The sequence below is a fragment of the Protopterus annectens genome, chromosome 2.part1, assembly GCF_019279795.1.
Source record: "Protopterus annectens isolate FY-2018-M chromosome 2.part1, PAN1.0, whole genome shotgun sequence".
NCBI lineage: Eukaryota > Metazoa > Chordata > Ceratodontiformes > Protopteridae > Protopterus > Protopterus annectens.
The window spans coordinates 1,849,347,364-1,849,368,005 of record NC_056729.1 but is presented as its reverse complement, the minus strand read 5'-3'; the positions used below and the strand labels follow the sequence as shown (position 1 = coordinate 1,849,368,005).

The 20,642-nt window shown below is 40.5% G+C and overlaps 1 protein-coding gene across 1 annotated transcript in view; it reads left to right on the top strand.

The window, feature by feature from the left end:
* The window catches only part of LOC122795048 (pentraxin fusion protein-like), a 270,337-nt gene that overhangs the window by 161,517 nt on the left and 88,178 nt on the right, over positions 1 to 20,642 (top strand). Inside the window, exon 2 of the mRNA XM_044063625.1 lies at positions 8,795 to 8,895. Coding sequence (XP_043919560.1) covers positions 8,795 to 8,895 — 101 coding nt within the window. The remainder of the gene's footprint in view (positions 1 to 8,794; positions 8,896 to 20,642) is intronic.

The following is a 20,642-nucleotide window of genomic DNA, read 5'->3' as shown; positions in this document are numbered from 1 at the left end:
AATTAAAAATATATTTTATATTTAAAAGTTTAAGGACAAAAACATCTGTGATTTTTAATATACATATAAATACAAGGTTTTAATATAACTATTGATATAATACATAATGAGAATATATTCAATATTTGGTATAATTAATAAATATTCGAGCATATAAATATAATTAGAAAGAGCAGAAAGAAAAAATTAGGAAGCAAGCACTACAGTGGTTGCTTGAATTAAAGAAGGCATGACAGGTTCTTTCACAATATCATGTACATTTAATGATGAATTTTTCATACTAGTAAATTACAAAGTTATATTAAATCTAGTTGCATTGAATTCAATTTTGGAACACTGGAAGAAGATTCATAAGATCATTTTATTTAGGGGTCAATGTGATCGTTTATGGCTTGATAGCCTAAATGATGGAATAAGGTATTATTCATGTTCGAGCATATGTGTAATTTAGGTCATATTTTAATAAACGGCATGAAGAAGAAAAGTACTTTAAAATAAAAGCTACATTGTTAATAAAAGACATAATAGGACTTATGCATATGCACACATATATATATATATATATATATATATATATATATATAAATGTATCATAATTTCATAATGTATATTGTAAGTATAATGTGGAGGAATGAGTGTACAAATAGTAAGGAAACAAGTTTCTGATTCATCAAAAGTATTGTCATGAAGGCATGCTCCTTTAAATGTTAAGAACAATGGTATTTAAATTTTTTGGCGCCAAATGAGTAAGGATGTATAAATAGAAGTTTTAGAAATTTTAAATTGTGTTGTTTCTGAAGAAGTCCCACATTTGCGTGGGACGAAAAACGGATTTTATCATAACGTTTAAAATAAACCAGCAAATTCCGAAGTTTGGCTATTGGCGTTTTTTCAGCAGTTCTATGAATATCTATGTTTTAAAACTGATCTTGGACATATCAAAATTAAATTTTTAAAATTCTTAATGGAAGCAATTGTAGACAATAATTTTAATAGTTGAAAATCAACTGCTTAGGCAATGTCAAGGGGTAGCCATGCACCCCCATTTTTGCAAATTTTATTTTGGCCTGTTGGAAAGATAACTATACATTTACTTCTGAGTTTAAGAGCAGTTGGTCCTTCTATGGGCACTTTTTACTTATTTATTTAACATTTGTTTACCGGGAAAGTCCAACAGGACAGAGCTCATTTTCAGTGGAGGCCTGAGGAGAAATGCTCAAGACATATGTCTTTGGAAAGCTGGAGGTAACTGCAGCACCCAGAGGAAACCCACATGAACACAGACAGGGAGGATATGCAGACTCCACACAGAAGGTACCCCAGTTGAGAATTGAACTAGGGAACCTCTTGCTGGAAGGCGAGAAAGCTAACTGCTGCACCACTGCACATTTTAGATAATATAGTTATATATTGTCCAGAAATAAAGAATGAATGGTACTCCACGACAATCGAAGCAGACCCACAAAATAGAAACTTAAAATCTTTTTATTTCACAGAATAAAGTAAGCGCTTTTGCGTTTCCATAAACGCTTCATCAGACTTTCAAATCCATTATATAAAACTCCATTTAAATATTGAATCTCATGTGAAACAACCAATAAAAACTCTCTATAAAAATTCCTAATTAAAATTTAAAGTTCCATTGCTTATATATATATATATCTCCCTAGCATGTTTATTATCTGTTTAGACCTATCTAGCAACTATAACTTTTGTTGATGGCTTAAAAACATATACATTTGTACAAATAAAGCAGTAATCAATGTATGGAATCAATAATTCTGGTCTACAAATCAATGTTTCAGAGCACGGTCCATGAGAAATGGTTTTAAAAAGACCCTGTCATTCAGCCCATGTCCTCTGCCTGCTTGTAATCTAATGATCAATTTTCCTTCTTCTTTCTCAATATAGTTCCCTATATCTCCTAACCTCTCTGTGGGATATATTAACTCTAAGACTAAAAACTTAAAATTGTGTGTTGTATTATTATTAATAACATGTCTAGCTATTGCATTACCCTCATTCTCTCTACTAATGGCATAGACATGTTCTCTCATTCTCTCTCTCTCAGAGCCCTATTTGTCTTCCCCACATAGACACTATTGCATTTTTGACATATAGCTAAATAAACCACATTCCTTGACCTACAATATGTATACTTTTGGAACTCATATTTCATATCAGGGTGTATAAAACTGTTTGTATTAGCTATATAGCCACCAACAAAAGTTATAGTTGCTAGATAGGTCTAAACAGATAATAAACATGCTAGGGAGATGTATATAAGCACTGGCACTTTAAATTTTAATTAGGAATTTTTATAGAGAGTTTTTATTGGTTGCTTCACATGAGATTCAGTATTTAAATGGAGTTTTATAAAATGGATTTGAAAGTCTGATGAAGCGTTTATGGAAACGCAAAAGCGCTTACTTTATTCTATGAAATAAAGAGATTTTAAGTTTCTATTTTGTGGGTCTGCTTCGATTGTTGTGGAGTACTATTCATTCTTTATTTCTGGACTGTCTTCACTTTGCTTGGAGGTACCTTACCATTTGGTGTTCTTTTTTCTAGATTTTGGGACTTTGTTTAGTTACACCAAGGGACATGACAGAAGAGACCCCTTTGCAATTACCGGGAATCAATGATATGACTACAAGCACTTGTAAATTCAAACACTTATTGTTGATTGATGGTAATCCATTATTATGACTATCATATGTGGATTTAACTAATAGTACAAGCAAGCAGAAGAGACCCCTTTGCAATTACCGGGAATCGATGATATGACTACAAGCACTGGTAAATTCAAACAGTTATTGTTGATTGATGGTAATCCATTATTATGACTATCATATGTGGATTTAGCTAATAGTACAAGCAATACAAGCAAGCATAAAAAAGAAACTGTTAATATTAACGTATTACAACTGACTAGGAAATTGGAAGATTTATTAATGAAGCTAAAGAATATTCAATGGCAGAAAAAACATATGGAGGCTTGTGTTTCCTTCAAGATAGTTCCCAGGGGCCTCCAAATACTTAAAATGCCGACTTTTGGATCTACATACCCTTTATTACTTTACAAATGGCAGAAGCTTAATTTGGAGACTAGCTTTGGCTACATGAAGCTCTTAATAGAACAGTATGCAATGATCGAGAAAGACCTTAGAACTGAGGCAAGTAAAATTGAACAAGAACTGAGCCTTTTAACAACAAATACATAAATGGATGAGTTTGTATGTGAGCTTTCAGCTACACTTGCGTCCCTTGATAGCAGGTTAATGTCAGCAAAGAAAAAGAAATTGGAGAGAGGTTGTTTAGATTTTAGTAGGGGGAATGTATTCTCTTGGCCGAGGGAACCTACTCGGATCAGAGATGTTACTTCCTCTCACACCGGAGGACAACCAACAGCAGCATGTCCTGTTCAATCATCTATTTCTTCAGGGATGACATCACTTCCGCCTCACATTGGTGAAAAGCTATGGAAGTAGTAGAGATAGCAACTCTAAAAGCTGAACCAACAGATATACAGGGTTCTTTTTTGAAAGAGCCTGTAGTTAGAAAGAAAGTAAATGTTCAAGAAACAGTAGTAGCAACATCATCTAATGATCTCTCGTCGCTCCATTTTCTGTTACCATTTCGATCCACGAACAGGCAGTTGTGGAGCCCACACTACATGGGGAAGAAACAGAAAATGTCAGATGAGCAACAAGAATTTCAGAAGAAAACGTTGAAACCAGTCCACAAAACTTTACAGTAAATCTATCAAAGTATGTACTAACATCTGCTGAGAAAGCAGTTTTGAATAAGGGATTGTCATTCATCCCATCGCAAAATGTGGCTGTCATTGATTTAATTGTTGATGTGAAATGTTTTGCTAGGAATATTGCACTATGTTTACAATATGATAATAGTAGTAATAATAATACTAGACAAAATTATACTTTTAAAAAAGTCAACTTATATGCCTAACCTACATCCATTAGTAGATAGTTTTGAAAAAGCTTGTGAAAATGATTTGTTAGCCACTTTTCAATTAGACAAACAGCATTTGAAACCTGAGGTTTATCATTTGAATAAGGATAAAAGGCAAGCCCTGAAAGCCTTACAGAATAATGATTTGATTGTCATTAGACCTGCTGACAAAGGGGGAGCGGTAGTTGTGTTAGATCAAGAATTTTATCACTCCAGTATATGTGCTATGTTGTCAGATATGAACACATATAGTACCATAACTATGCCTTGGTTAAATAGATTAATTAAAGATGTGTATGATAATCTATATGACATGCTCATGTGTAGTATTATTGATGGTGACCTGTACAAATACTTTTTGGTAGAGAAACCATTGATACCTACTTTTAGGGGACTCCCTAAGATACACAAAACACTGGAAAACCCTCCATTTAGACCAATCGTCTCTAGTAGAGGTTGGCTAACAGAATCCATGTCTATTTATATAGAAAAGCAACTGAGACCATTGATAGAATCAACTAGCTCAATTCTAAGGGACACTCAACAGTTTTTGGAAACTCTTTCATCTTATAATGATTTTAGTTATATGAATGGACCTGACTATATGGTTACATTGGATGTCGCGTCACTTATTATGAGTATACCCGATGATATTGGTTTAGATTATTTAAGACTATATCTGATGCAGAAGGGGATGAGTAATGATAGAATTATTAAAATCACAATGTTAATGGACCTCATCCTTGCAAATAATGTGTTTACATACGATAAGAGATACTTTTTACAGACTACAGGTGTAGCAATGTGTACGCCTTGTGCCAATTCTTATGCAAATCTAGTTTTGGCATATTGGGAACATACCTACATTCTAGCGCATATGTTTTTTTCACGCTCCATTAAATATTACAAATGTTTTGTGGATGATGTCTTCCTCATTTGGGGAGGGGATTTAACAACACTTAATCAATTCATTACTCACATTAATGGAACAACAACTTTTCTTACTTTGACTGGCAAATGGTCCCAGGACGAAATTGAATTTCTAGATGTATTACTTAAGAAACATAATGGCTTAATTACCACTGAAATGTTTAAGAAACCTTGTAGAAGGAATGCCTTGTTGTATTGTAATAGTATGCATCCATTACATATACATAAGAATATTGTTAAGAGCCAGGCACTAAGGACTTCACGTCTAGTAAGTGAAGACGAGGTGTTTCATAAAGCTATTAGCGATGTAAAAGTAGATTTTGTAGAGAGAGGATACCATACTAGTGATCTAGAAGTTATAAAGAAGTAGAACGTGACAGTATTGGCCAACCCTATATTAAGAGGGGCAGTCAGGAACATAATAGACAAAGGACTATTGCTACTTCGAGGGTAAATAGACTAGTTATTCCTTATACCAACAATAACAATAGAGTAACAGAGATAATTAAGAAGAATTGGGGGATGTTACTGTTAGATGAATACATAAAAGAAGTACTAGGCACAGGTCCGAGGTTTAGTTATAAGAATACTAAATCATTAAAACAGATCTTGTGTTATGAAAAAAGTAATAAAAAAGAACTGCAATCCATTAGAAAAGGGACTTTCCTTGTCGCCACTGTGACCAATGTGGCTATATAGCTAATACAAACAGTTTTATACACCCGGATACACATCTGAAATATGGGTTCCAACAGTATACAGATTGTAGGTCAAGGAATGTGGTTTATTTAGCTATATGTCCAAAATGCAATAGTGTCTATGTGGGGAAGACAAATAGGACTCTGAGAGAGAGAATGAGAGAACATGTCTATGCCATTAGTAGACAGAATGAGGGTAATGCTATAGCTGGACATGTTATTAATAATAATACAACACACAATTTTAAGTTTTTAGTCTTGGAGTTAATATATCCCACAGAGAGGTTAGGAGATATAGGGAACTATATTGAGAAAGAAGAAGGAAAACTGATCATTAGATTACAAGCAGACAGAGGACATGGGCTGATTGAGAGGGTCTTTTTAAAACCATTTCTCATGGACCGTGCTCTGAAATATTGATTTGTAGACCAGAATTATTGATTCCATACATTGATTACTGCTTTATTTGTACAAATGTATATGTTTTTAAGCCATCAACAAAAGTTATAGTTGCTAGATAGGTCTAAACAGATAATAAACATGCTAGGGAGATATATATAAGCATTGGCACTTTAAATTTTAATTAGGAATTTTTATGGAGAGTTTTTATTAGTTGTTTCACATGAGATTCAGTATTTAAATGGATTTTTATATAATGGATTTGAAAGTCTGATGAAGCGTTTATGGAAACGCGAAAGCGCTTACTTTATTCTGTGAAATAAAGAGATTTTAAGTTTCTATTTTGTGGGTCTGCTTCGATTGTCGTGAAGTACCATTCATTCTTTATTTCTGGACTGTTTTCACTTTGCTTGGAGGTACCTTACCCATTTGGTGTTCCTTTTTCTACATATTTATATATTGGACTGATACTTGCTCATATTAAATAATTTTTTTTCCAATTCTTTCATACTACAACTGATTTTTTTAATGTTTACCATGGATTATCAGCTTTAAAAGTCAATTACCTAGATGTTTCTACAAAAATAGAGTCCGGAAGGGTTCTGAAGCCACCATATTTAGGAAACCAACATATTCTATTTCTTTACTTCATTATGACAGTTGGCATTCCATGTATCAAAAAACATTCCTTAGAAAAGGACAATGTGTTATACTATCATGGATGGTCTCTCGTGAGAATAGATACAAGCAGGAGAGTCTTAAACTTAGGTCAGTGTTTGAGAAGAGAGAATACCCTAAATCTTTCCTTACTAACACTTTTAAAGAGGTGAAGAGAAAAAGATCAACAAGCCATTGTCAACACTGTATCCAGAGACCCTACTAAATTTCAGGCTGATTTTAATGGAACATTTATTGTATCATATAACACTGACTATTTTGATATTAAAGGGATGTTTCATAAAACCTGGAACCGTTTTCTATTGATCAAGAATATACAAATATAATTGGGAATTTGTCCTGGATTGTGTATAAAAAGGAGATTTGTTTTAAAACTTTAATGGAAATGGTCAATTACTTAAGGGGAGGTGGTAAAATGGGCAAGTGTGGACATTATTTACAATGCAAAAATATATTGGAAGGGTTTAATTTTCATATACTAAGGGTATGGTGATATGAAGCTGTGTCAGAATTAACACTGTACAATTACCGGGGTGGTTTATGTACCACTTGTTTTTATTTCGGTAAAACTAAGCAGGCACTGAGAACCACACTTTACTGTCACAGTTATGATATTAAAAAGTATGATGAAAGGAATGCTTTATGCAAAGACATCACCACCAGTAGTTCACACATATTAAAATTTTATGTTATTGATCATGATAGCTTGGGCCAATGTGGGGGTGCTTCTGCTTTTTGGAATTGAAGGAACTGAGATGACAACTTAAAACAAATGGTACTGTTTTTCCACTCTTGAATGATATGACCTCCATTAGCAGTGTTCTTCAACTGAAGGCAACTTTAGCCTTATAACAGCTAAGTTAAAGGAAAAATTAGATTTTTATGTATTTATTCATATATTTTGTATGTATTTATACTTTACATTCTTACAGGTTTGTAACCAATATTATGGCTTTGTTTCATTTTGTATCTTGATTAATAGACAGTCCTCAGGATTTAATAAAACCCATGTAGGCACCATGTAGAGCCTACATGGAATGTATCCATGTACAGAGCCATGGTCCCCCCTTGGCAGAGCGCCATGCATATTAATGATGGCGCACTGCCAAGGGACAGCCAAGGAACACGGATATTGAATAGTAGAGAAAGGTGTAGTGGCTAACCGTAACAAGTTTGAGAACCACCTGCAATGGTTCCCACCACTGTAGCAATGTCATGCAGTGTGTCAGATGTTGAATGTGTAAATGTTATGATGTCCCATATTTCCTGTATTTGTTTTATTTTTTTTTTAAATGCATGTTTGCACAGCACAGCACAGAGCACAGCAATGCCAAGCTGTGCTCACATATAGACTACTGACACTTGCCAGACATCTAAAAATAGAAACCAGAGGTAATTATTTATTTATTTATAGGTGTGTTTAAGTGTGTTTGTGTGGTGTGGTGTGGTGCTCAACACAGCTAACAGGTAACTCAGTGGTATATGTGAAGGTATATCAGATTTCTTGATATCCACATAGCTAAATGGGAAGAGTTACAGCTTTATGTGTAGTGAGTCCATGGTTTGAATACATGGAAGGCAGAACTTGGCTGTATTTTTGTTGTACATGTTATGAACACAATTTTAAAATAAGGCTCCACTGCACTCTGCTTCTTGCTCAGCTGTGCTCAAGCTTGCTAAGCACTGCATAAATGGTAACATCTGTCAATGTTTGCGCAGTACTCAGCTTCACTAAACCCACAATTGTGTGTGTTTATGTGCTGGTCAGCTCTGCTTAGCTGGTTTGCATGCTGCTAAGCAACACAGCACTTTTTTGAATGGTGCTCAGTGATGTATAAGGGCTGGAAAGCAACCTATATTAAGAGCAATAGGCAGGAATCTGCATAATTCCTTGGAGTCTTATCTACTGTAGATATGGCTGGAGGTGCAGGTGAAGATGTGCACTTTTGGGTGCAGAGGTGGGACATTCTGGAGTCCAGGGTCATGGTTGGACTCCTTGTTAAAAGCCATGATGATAGGCTGCTGCAGGATGGTTTCTAGGGCTCAGAGTGTAAGGTGGAGGCCTAAGACAGGTTGGCCAGAGAACTCACCAGTGTTACTGGTATCCCCTGCAGATGTAAACAGTGTTGTCACTACCATGATGACCTGAAAAGAAGAACAAAGGAGGACCTTGGACACCTACATCCAAGAAGCCAGAGCGGGAAATATCCCACAGGTATGTAAGTATGGTTTGCACTGTCTTAACAAATTGCAAGGTGAATGTCTGTAAATCTGGCATGCATAATGTTGTGCTTCTCTTCATCAGCTGCAGATGAGAGGGCTCACAATGTATAGTCCCACACTGGGTGCCTAGCCAGGTTGTGCCGTGAGTGTGGTGAGTACAGATGTACAATGCCAAGTGTAGCACAATACGCAAGAAAGAGTAAAGTGTTTACTGCAATAAAGTATATACAAGAAACCTGTAGTGAAATAAATGGACAATTAGAACTGTAGTGCACTAAATGAGCAATAACAGCTGTAGTTCAATAAAACAAAAAGCAATACCAATAACAGTAAGCAAAATGGTGTATAACAGGATTGTGTTGTCATAACCGTTGCAGTAGAACTGCATGTATTGATTCTGTTTGGTAAGGTAATAGCGGTCAAGTATAACACTGTCATGGCTGTACAATGCAAATCTAGTGGCCTGCAAACTGTATTGCTGAACCCATAGGTTCATAGGTTCATAGGTTGATACTAGGCTATCTGCCCTAGGGCATTTATAAACCTAACCAGAGTGTGTTTGGCTTTCGCCACCCTTTTAGATTTGTAGACTGTGCCTTTGAATAGTAGGTCACAGAATATAGCCCATTTACGGCTAGTTTATTGTGCCTCTGTCTAGCAGGGACCCAGAATTGATCCCAGGGGTATACTTATGATCTCCCATCCACTCGTCCAGATTTCTCTTGAAGAGGGTCAGTGAGGGGATCTGCCTAACCTGGACTGGGATTTTGTTCCAGAGTGATGGGGAGCCTCTGGGATATGAATCTGTCCCTCCAGCATGTCCTATTTATTTCTGTGCTGAGGTTTAAGTCTCTAGAATGTGTAGCTCTAAGGGATTTGGATTTCTTGAGGTGGAACATGTCCATTAATTCTGGGTTGGACATGGCTTTATATGTCAGGCACAGATCGCCTCTGAGTAGGCAGTAAGCAACTGAGTAGAGCTGGAGTTTCTTTAGCCTAACTGCATAGGGCATCTGTTTGAGTCCCTTTATCCTCTTGGTGAGGTACTTTTGGGGTCTTTCCAGTTGCTGCAGGTGTTGGGTAAGGTACATCCCAAATGGGGCATTGTATTCAATTATTGGCCTGGTGAGTGATGAATAGAGTGGCACAAAGACCTCTGTTGATCTAGATGTGAAACCTTTTGTGATGAGGTGAGCTATATAGAAGGTCTTTCTAACCACTTTGGCAACGTGATTGTCAAAGGAGAGATTACTATCTACTTGGGTCCCCAAATCCCTAATTACTTCCTCTGTACTTAATGTGTTACCTCCTATGTGGTAGTCTGTGGGCACTTTGTTTTTCCCAAAGGGAATGACTATGCATTTTTTAGCATTTAGCTTCAGGCCATGACTTTGGCACCAGTTATCTGTCTCTGTGAGACCCTTTTGGAGGATGCTTGTGTCAGCCGGAGAGTCTATTATGGCACCCAGTTTGCAGTCATCTGCAAACTTGGTCAGCCATAGTCCTCCCGTGTTTGCCTGTACCTCAGAGAAATAAATACCGAACAAGAGAGGTCCCAGGACTGAACCTTGTGGGACTCCACTTGTAACTGGTTTAGAGTCTGACAAGGCACCTGCAATTCTGACCATGTGGGTTCTATCCCTGAGCCAGTTTGCAACCCATCTTGTGACATAGGGGTTGATATTTAAGCTAGAGAGCTTATTTATGATACCTGAGTGGGGTATTGTGTCGAAGGCTTTTGTGAGGTCCAGGTAAGCTGTGGAGACTACTTTCCCTTCATCTATGGCCCTGGTGACTGTTTCAAAGAAGTCGACCAGGTTCAAGAGGCAAGATCTGCTTTTGACAAAGCCGAACTGGGTAGGATCCAGTGTCTCTAGGTTTCCGATATCATTGTTTATGAGTTCCATGATGATATGCTCCATAGCTTTGCAGACCAGGCTAGTCAGGCTTATGGGGTGATAGTTTCCGGGGTCTGTTGTGGCACCTCCCTTGTGGAGCGGGACCACCTTTGCTGTACGCCATTCCTTGGGTACATATTCTGTGGTAAGGCTGAGCTTGAACAGTGACTTAATGTGAGGGTTAAGTTCATTTTGTAGCTCATGTAAGACGCATCCCGGGACATCATCCGGTCCCATTGATGCTGTGTCTTTTGCATTGGAGAGGGCATCTCTCACCTGATCATCTGTGATGTCTGGGAGGTTACACTCTGTTGGGATGGAGATTTGCTCTTTTGGGGGGGGATGGGGAGAAGAAATTTGCACCAAATCTGTCAGCCAGGATGTTGGCAATGTCTGTGCGTTCAGTGTATTTTTTGTCATTTTGCACTAACTCGGAGCATATCTACGAGTTTCTGCCCAGGTTCCTGACATAACTAAAGAAGGCCTTGTGATTGTCCTTAGTATCTTGTGCAATTTTTCTTTCGAAGCTGGCCTTAGATGATTTTATGAGGGATCGTAGCTTCTTGCTAGTACTGATCAGAGATGCCTTCCCTTTTTGGAATTTTGCTTTATCATGTAGTAGCTTCCTCCTTTTGTTGTATAGCTTATTTATGGCCGGGGTCCACCAGATAGGTCTCCTGCCTTTGGAGGAGTGAGTCTTGGTTTTATTTGGGATGGCACGATCCATACATTCCTGTAGGTGTCCATAGAATGCGTTTGTGAAGGATTCAGCAGTTTGAGCCGTGTTTTCCACTGGCCCAGGGGCTTTGAAGGATACCACCTCAGTTTTGAGAAGTGTGAAGTTTGCTTTTGAGAAGTTCTTCTCAGTGGTTACCTTGGCTGGGGGTGGGGATGGGATATGGATGTCCAGTGAGATTAATTTGTGGTCTGACCTTACCAGTGAGGGGTATACCTCTGGTGTGGAACATAGAGTCCTTATGTTTGTAATGACCAGATCCAATATGTTTTCCCCTCTTGTGAGGCTGGTAACCAGTTGTTCCATAGCATTTGAGTTTATAAATTCTAGGAACCATTGGGCAAGGGTGTGTGGGCTTGAGTAGTTTACCCTGTCAATGTTTGGGTAGCTGAAGTCACCCAATATGATGGTGTTTGGAGAGGCCTTCATGTTCTCCAGTGATTTCAGGAAGGCCGAGTGGGGTTCCTGAGTTTGGGAGGGTGGTCTGTAGCAGGCTATAAACTGAAAAGCAGTTTTGCCCACTGTTAGTTGCATGTGGATGGTTTCCATTGCTTCGTGCAGTGCTACTAACCTGGAGGTGTGGGTATTTTTGATGTATATGGATACTCCCCCTCCATTTGTGGTTCGGTCCGAGTTTTGTGGCCGGAAAGCATGGTACGAGTTATAGCCTGGTACTGTCCAAGGCTGTCTCCAGGCCAGTAGTGGTCACATAATGCTCATCTACCTCAGACTGTCAGTAATAATGGTATATGGGTGAGGTAGCCCACTCCATGGGCTAATATTGTTTGCTGACTTCACAGACATTTCAAATCACTAACAATAAAATGTGCACACTAGCATTGTTAATACTGAAATAAATCTTACTATCTGTGTTATGCTTGTATTCCATGCATGTGCATTCTACTGTCACTGCAATCTAGTATAACACTGTAGTAGTACTACCATGTCATATTTTAGCTCCAGGTGAGCTCTAGGCAAATGTCAGTCATTCAATAATCAGCAGTGACTCAGTAGCTCAGTCTATTAAATGCTCTATAAATAGAATATTTTGCCAGACACAGTCCAAGGTCTGAATGCAGTGGTGTGTAGCAGTAAATGTTACTGTAGCAGTCAAGTAATGCTCACAGTTTCTCTTTCCACAGGAACTACAGGTAAATGGGTGAGGTAGCCCATATTATGAGTAGGTAACTGTGCATTTAGATGTCACAGACCATTAAAATCAATAACAGGAATGTGTACATCAACAATGTTGATTCAGAAATAAAGCTATTTAATCTTGTTATGGCTGTATTCCTGGAATGTATGTTCAGAGTTGCTGCAGTCAATTATTACATTCTATGCAGATGTCCCTTACAGTCACAGCTGTTGGGTTCATAGGTTCATAGGTTCATAGGTTCATACTAGGCTATCTGCCCTAGGGCATTTATAAGCCTAGCTAGCCAGAGTATGTTTGGCTTCCCACCACCATTTAAATTAATTTTTGCTATGCCCTTTTTAGTATTAGTATACTGTGCCCAGTGACACAGAAGACATACCGGGGTAAACCGGTGATCTCCACATCCCTCATCCACTAATCAAGATTCCTCTTGAAGAGAGTCAATGAGGACCTGGACCTGGATTTTGACTGATTTTATTCCATAGTGAAGGGAGCCTCTGGGTTATGAATCTGTCCCTCCAGCATTTCCTATTTATTTCAGTGCTGAGGTTCATCTCTCGTCGGTGGATGACTTGGATTTTTTTTTGAGGTGCACTTAATTCCGGGTCGCTGACATGGCTCACGTCAGGCACAGGTCACTGAGCAGGCGGTATGCCACTGAGTAGAGCTGGAGTGGTAGAGACTTGGCATTTTTATGGCATCTGTTATGGCCCTCTGATTGGCTTGGTGATCCCTACGGTCTTTCAGTAACTTTGGGGTCTTTCCAGTTGCTGCAGGTGTTTGGTAACATTCGATTGGGCCTGATGAGGGATGAGTAAGAGCGATGAGGCATGAGGATGAGTAAAGATCCTTCATGGAATCCCTTCATATATAAAATGTTTTCTAACCATGTTGTACTAAAACATTTAATGATTGCTATCAACTTGGGTCCCAGGTCAAAAATGACTTCTTCTGTACTTAATATCCTTTGGAGGATTGGGTCTTGGTTTTTATGGGGGATTGCATGATCCATGCATTCTGAAGTTCATCATAGAGATGCATTTTATAAGGATTCTGCGGTCTGGGCCGTATTTTCCCACAGGCCCGAAGGATTTTGAGGAGTTTTCCTCGGTTTGAATGAGTGTGAAGAAGTTTTTCACTTTTTTTTCAGTTTGGGGTTAGGAAGGGGGGGGTTAGGGATATGAATATCCAGTGAGATCAGTTTATGGTCTGATCTTGATCCAGTGAGATACTATTCTGGAGGTCAGGATAGGAGAGTCCCCATGTTGGCGGTGATGATCAGATCAGTATGTTTTTCCCCTATGGTGGGAGTGGTAATTTGAGGTTATGAATTCTTTGAGTTTATGCTAGGAAGTGTTGGGCAAGGGTAATGTATTGGAGCTGAAATGTGCTAGTTGAGTATGTTTGGAGTGATGTAAGCAATATAATGAGTGAGGAGAGACCTTCATATTTCCAGTGTTTGGGGGGTGGGCCGATGGGGTTCCTGGGTTTGGAGCAGGCTTACCCACTGAACGGGCTTTTATGGAAAGTTTAAGCAGTTTTACCCACTGCCAACCTAGTCTTGTGTCTCTGATGCTTAGTGTGTTGCCTGCCAACCCTCTTGTGTGTCCCCCCCTTTTTTGTGGTTTGTCCAAGTTTTGGGGCGAAAAGCATGGTATGGTGTGCTGGGGTGCTCTCTGGTAGAGTATAACCTGGTTGAAGGTGGGTGCTCTCGGAGTCCTGAACCAGGTTTCTGTTATGAGTTTTGAGGTTTAGGGAGTGCACCAACTAAGGCATTACTGAGTCTTACGCTTGCATCTTTCTTATTTGAACTTCTAGCATTGGTGGGCCTTGTACTCTTAGTTTCTTAAGGCTTGTGATACCTTGCTTGGTGGAAAATCTTTTGAGCCTTGCCAGGGTGACAGGTGCATGCCGTCCCTAGAGCCTCATCGTGACATGAAGCATATCATCCCAAGCTGACAGGCATTGGATCCCAAGCATCGTGAAATAATGCCCATTGGTATTATTGCTGACAGATTCTGGATCCCCTTTATTGTTGTCCAATACTTGGCATCATAGTTGAAATTCAAGGTCATCTCATACCATTGTGGCATCACATACCAGCCTGGGCTACATGCCTCTCTAAGGAGTCCTCAGGATACCAGCCTGGCTACCATATCCAGCATCTTCCTCTGTACTCTTTGATGTAGTCAGGATGTGCGTCTCAGGTCATGTTATGTGGCGGATGAGTGACTGAGTCATGTGTGTCAGCACCTTGCAGACTTGTTTCAGTGCTTGTGCCCGGGACCGGATCTGGCGCGCCGTGTGGGCTGCTCAGTGTTGACCTTCCTGGTAAGGTTCAGCCTGGCCTTAAGGGCTGTCAGTGTTAAGCTGGCATGGATGTGCCTATTGTGTTTGTATGTGGGTGTTGTGATTTGCTAAGGAGCTGTGTTTGTTGACACACTGGCTTAGGCTTAGAAGATATATTTTAGGTCTCTTTTGTTTTGGTTTAGTGTGATTTTGGGTGTCTGAGACTGTTTTGGTAGTGATAGTGTTTGATCTGCTTTTGATGGTAGGTCTATAGCACTGACCTGTAGTGTTTGTGGTTTTTGGTTTTGCTGTGGTTAGTGCAGGTCTATGTGGAGAGGGAGTTGTAGTGGTGTGGTTTCCTTCTTGTCCTGATGCCTTATGTGTGTATATTATTGAGAGAGGGAAACTTAGCCTCCAGGACCGTATTCCCATGTGCATCTCATGGCCGGAGATTTGATTGGAGGGAGACCTTCCTTTATAATTGAAAACAACGGCCAATGGGGAGCGGGTGTATATTCCCATGCCTGCCAGTCAAGGCATGACAGATGTTTACTGTCTCTACTATACACATACATGTCTCTCAAGTGTCACAATTTCACGTACTATAATTAATATTGTGTAATCCATCTGTCACAAGATGGCCATGGAAATGATTACCTAGATTGCAAAGTATTACCAACTTAGACAGTAGAACACCTTGGTAGCTATATAGGTTCAGCTGATGTGCAAGAGTTCTGTGTACTTGTGGACCTACCATTGTTATTTCGTGGCCCGTACTCTCTCATGCAAATAGCTTGAGAGGTATGTACATGCTACATCAGCTATAGGAGACTGGTAGTCACTGTACACATAAAGGGATATACTGACCTGTAGAGTAGATAGTAGTACTGGTGTCAGGGCTATAACTGGCAATGTCACTAATGGACTGTTTTTCTCTCTTTCCCCCCACCCCTTATCTTCATTTATTTATTGTTGTTATGGTTAACATACTTTGTTACATTAACTGTATTTTGGGAAATGTGTTTTATTATTGGTATGTATTATTGTGGTTGCATTTTAACATATCTTGTTAAATTACCTGTTTTGTTGGACTTATGCTGTAACTGTTACTGGCATGCTGTTAACATACTCCCCTGGATTTATGAAGCCTTTTTTTCCGTGCAGGAAAAGTGTAGCCACTTCTGCATGGAAAATGTCCACCAAGCGATTCAGTATAGAGCTGTTTTGATGTGCAACAGCAGCACTACAGTGTTCTTGAATGGAAAACTGGCAAGCAGCTAATCACCTCATTTGCTGGTGAAAACCATGCAAATGAGGTGAATTAGTGGTTCACCAAGCTGCCGGGTCTCCGTGCAAGAACAGTGTCAGTGCAGAAATGTATTCGGTTAATAACCAAGTACATTTCTGCAAATAAGAAAATGGAGGCATGACACCTCATAAAAAGCATGTACTATGTTCATTATTCATCTCAATGGCCAAATATAAGGCCATTGGCATGAAAAAATCCTTCATTTTTATGAAAATCAAAATTTTATTTGGCTGATCTTGGCCGTTTAAGCACGATCGTGCCGAAAATAAAAAAAATAGGAAAACTCAATTTTAAGGTAAATCTGCATTTTGCAATTATAGTCTATGGCATGCAGAGTGTAAACCATACCAGGGAGCAGTGATTGTCAAGGGGAAAGGGGCCATTTTAATGCAGTAACTATCGACCTACATGCTGGGGTATGCAAATGAGGGGAGTTATATTGAATCACATATTTCTTCAAAGTTTCAGTTTGCCCCTAACCGTGTAGGTGCAGCAACACAACCATGCAAGTATAAGAGCTGGATGACTTCATAAGGGGGTGTATCATGCTTGCTGTAAGCTCATTGGAGCTCTGTGGCCTGTGTTTGCCCTTAGCTAACCACAGCTAAGGAAGGGGGTGTGTCAGATGTTCCTGAGCACTGTGTACATTGCCTAAATGGGTGTGCTCGGCACGCGCCGGGTTTTAAACAAAAACAAAAACAAAAAAAAAAAAAAAAAGAGGAAAGAGCAGCACTGTTTTCATTTGAGCAATGGGAATGCGTGGTGCACCTCGGGGCTTAAATAGGGAGGAACTGGGAAGGGGAAACAGCAGTAGGAAGGCAATCAAGGAGAACTAGCATAGCTGGCATGTGGAATGTATCAGAATCAGCCAATTACACAGACAGCAGCTCAGCCCAGAACACTACTATAAACTATGCAAACTCCTTTCAGACTGGTTTTGCCCGCAAACACTACAAGACAGGTGTACAGAGATGGAGATTTTTATCTGGCAAAACTAACTAAAATTGTTAGAGGCTGCTGCTGCTTTACTCCATCAGTATGTGCTAGAGACTGAGGGTGGTGAGGAGAAGAATGCTGACAACCGACCCACAGTGAGGAGGAGGAGAAGAGTGTACAGACCCAGAGTAACCTACCAGGGGCTACATGAGCTGGAGATAGTGGAGCACTATAGGGTGGACAGGGACATTCTACAGCAAATCATCAAGCTGTGCCGGCCCCACCTCACACACAGAACCAACAGAGGGGAACCCATCCCACTGGATACCAAGCCTTAAGAATACTAGCCACAGGTACCTTCCAAAGACCAACTGGAGATATCATGGGGGTCTCACAGGCATCAGAATCCAGGGTACACCACCAGTTCCTGGATGCCATGTCAGTGAGCACATATATTTCCTCAGCACCCGTGAGGCATTGACCAGAAATATGCATCTCTTCCACCATATAGCAGAATAACCTGAGGTAGTGGGTGCTATTGACAGCATGCACATACACATCACAGCACCACCTGGTGAGCAGGGTAGGGTCTACATAAACCACAAGGGCTTCCCTCCATCAACTGCCAGATCATGTGCAATGCCCAGGGCATTATCATGCAAGTGTGTGCTGGCAGCCCTGGAAGCTATCATGACTTCCACATCTGGCATTCCTCACAGCTGTATCAGGGGTTTGTCAGGGGGGACATCCCACTTGGCCATCTAGTGGGGGATACTGGCTACGCACTGGAGCTGTGGCTAGTGACACCCATCAGAAATGCACACACACCCAAACAACTCCATATTGAGGCACATGCACAAACCAGGATCATTATAGAGCATGTGTTTGGGATGCTCAAGTCACGGTTCCACTGCCTTGACATATCCGGTGAAGCCTTGCAGTACTCTCCAGCTACATGCACACAAATATTCATAGCATGTGCCATGCTACACAGTATGATCCTGCGGAAACAGCTGCAGCAGGAATAGCATGAAGAAGGGCCACACATCCCCGCCACCATTACCAAGGTCATCACAGACACAGAGGGACTCAGAACAGGAACCCAGGGACTGATACCTCTCTTTGACTCTCACATACAGTAAAAGGGATGCCAAACATGACACTACCTGTGCCTTACCATGTACAGGCAGTGTACTGCGTGCATCCAACATAGTCAGCCCTCCAGCACCATCCTCAGTAATGCCCTAGGCACAAAGTAAGTCACTCTTCCTATCAATTAGTGAATGTAGTAGTATGTTCTGATACTGATATCTATGGCATGGATGCAAACATGCAAAGGAATTAGGTGGCCGAATGGGATAGCACCAGACAGCTGACAGCTGTATGGAACAGCAGGAAATCCATAACAAATACTGGTGTCAACATACTAGGCAGTAGTACACAATGTGACAACTCCCACCACAGTACATGTGGTGGCCCAAATAACTGGGTGTCTGTAGGCCATACACATGGCTGTCAATGAGAGTTCACATACCCACCCCCAGCCTCACCTAGCAGGACAGGTGTAGATGACCATAAAGAAAGGTTGGGCTAAGGCCCTCAAATGCCTGCACTGGTTTACAGCCCCCCTCCAGACCTACACGGATATACTACAAGAGGTCTGACAGTTGCATTGTAGTTCTGAAGGGTAAGAAGTCTGAAACTGAAATGTATGCCATTAAAATCTAACGTGTACTCTACTGATATGCCTCCTTCCTGCAAGATAGCTCACAATACAATACAACATGGATAAAAACAGAGTAAGTGAAATACCAGTACAGTAATTTCAAATGGGTAGAATCTTCAGGTGTGCATTCACCCCCTACACACACACACACACACACAATCCCATGTAGAAACGCAGTAACATGTAAGTTTGAGGAGTAATATCACTGGAGCACAGATTGCCAGAGCTGTCCCAATCTACATGATAGATTGTTGCATGTGTACAATATGCAGGGGTCAGTGTGGTAAGTTTGTGGTGTATTTAATATTGTGTGGCAGCAGTCAGCATGTAGGCCCGAATGGTTGTAACTCAGTAGCCTAGGTACAGTACTGTGGTTGACAGGGCCATGTTCCAACAACTGCAGTGCCAACCACACTGCTTCTCAGCTACACCCATGTCAGCTGTTGTACATACTCACTGTCAAGATTTCAATATCTGTCACCATTGGAAAGCTGGACATACCATGAATGGGAGCCCATACATAGAAACAGTACACAGGTGGAAGTACCCTACAAAGAGTGCCTATAAAATAACTGTCAACTGCACACAACTTTGGAATTTTACATAGAGGTTAGCATCACATTAGTTGTCCCTCTAGTATGGAATACTGGTAGTCTGTCCATTCACTGGCAGACCACAAAAGGCACAGTTATAAAGTAATGACAGGCTGCCCATGTCCACACACAAGGCAGCATAAGAGGAATGTCCCAGGTATATCTGTGAGTCAGTTGCCAGTAGCTTCCATATCACACATGCACCCAGCTCACCCCACCATCAGCCACAGGTATCTCACAGGTAATATCCTTGCTGTTGGGAATGATTACAGTATGACCCCACTTCTGTATGGGAACATCCACATGATGCAGCATGCTGAAGAGGTGTCCTATGCAGGTGTGTCCCTAGCTGTAAGGAGCACCCTGCCCACATCCAGACTGATGGATCAATATGAACAGGAAGGATTGCCAGTAACACCTCACCCACTAACTACTGTTACCCCAGGGGAATCCACTGGCTTGCAGCCTGGGAACGTATGAGTGACAGAATGCACTGCCCTGCTACAGATGGGCTGCATCACTCTCAGATGGCCTACAGTCCAGTGGCAAAGGTCCATGCCTCATCCATAGTGCCAATGTATGGAATGTTATGAGGTCTTATCTAACAACCTAACACAGTAAACAGAAAGCAAATGCAAGGCCATACTGACAAATGCCAGTAGCATGCCTCCCCATGTCCTAGTGTAATTGTGATTTTTAAGACTTTCAGATTTTCTCGGTTAGGGGTCGCCAAAGCAGAACTCCGGTCCGCTCATGATTGGCAGTAGATGTTTACAGTGCTGAGTTGCCAGCCTGATGCCCAACCTTCAAAGAAGGCAAGGCCATTCATGCTCGCACCTACCTGCATGTCTTTAACATCACTCAACCATGGGGAGGACATGCAGACTCCACACAGAAGGTGCTCCAGCCAAGAATCGAACAGGAGAACCTCTTGCTGTGAGGCGACAACACTAACCGCTGCACCACCGCGGCTGAAAGGGATACCTCTGAGATATTGCTCTCATAATGTTAGAAAGAGGATAGAATAACAGAGGGGGTGTAGAAGCATGGATATCATGGAGTTTGTGAAGTCTAAAACTCTAATGTCTGCCCATAC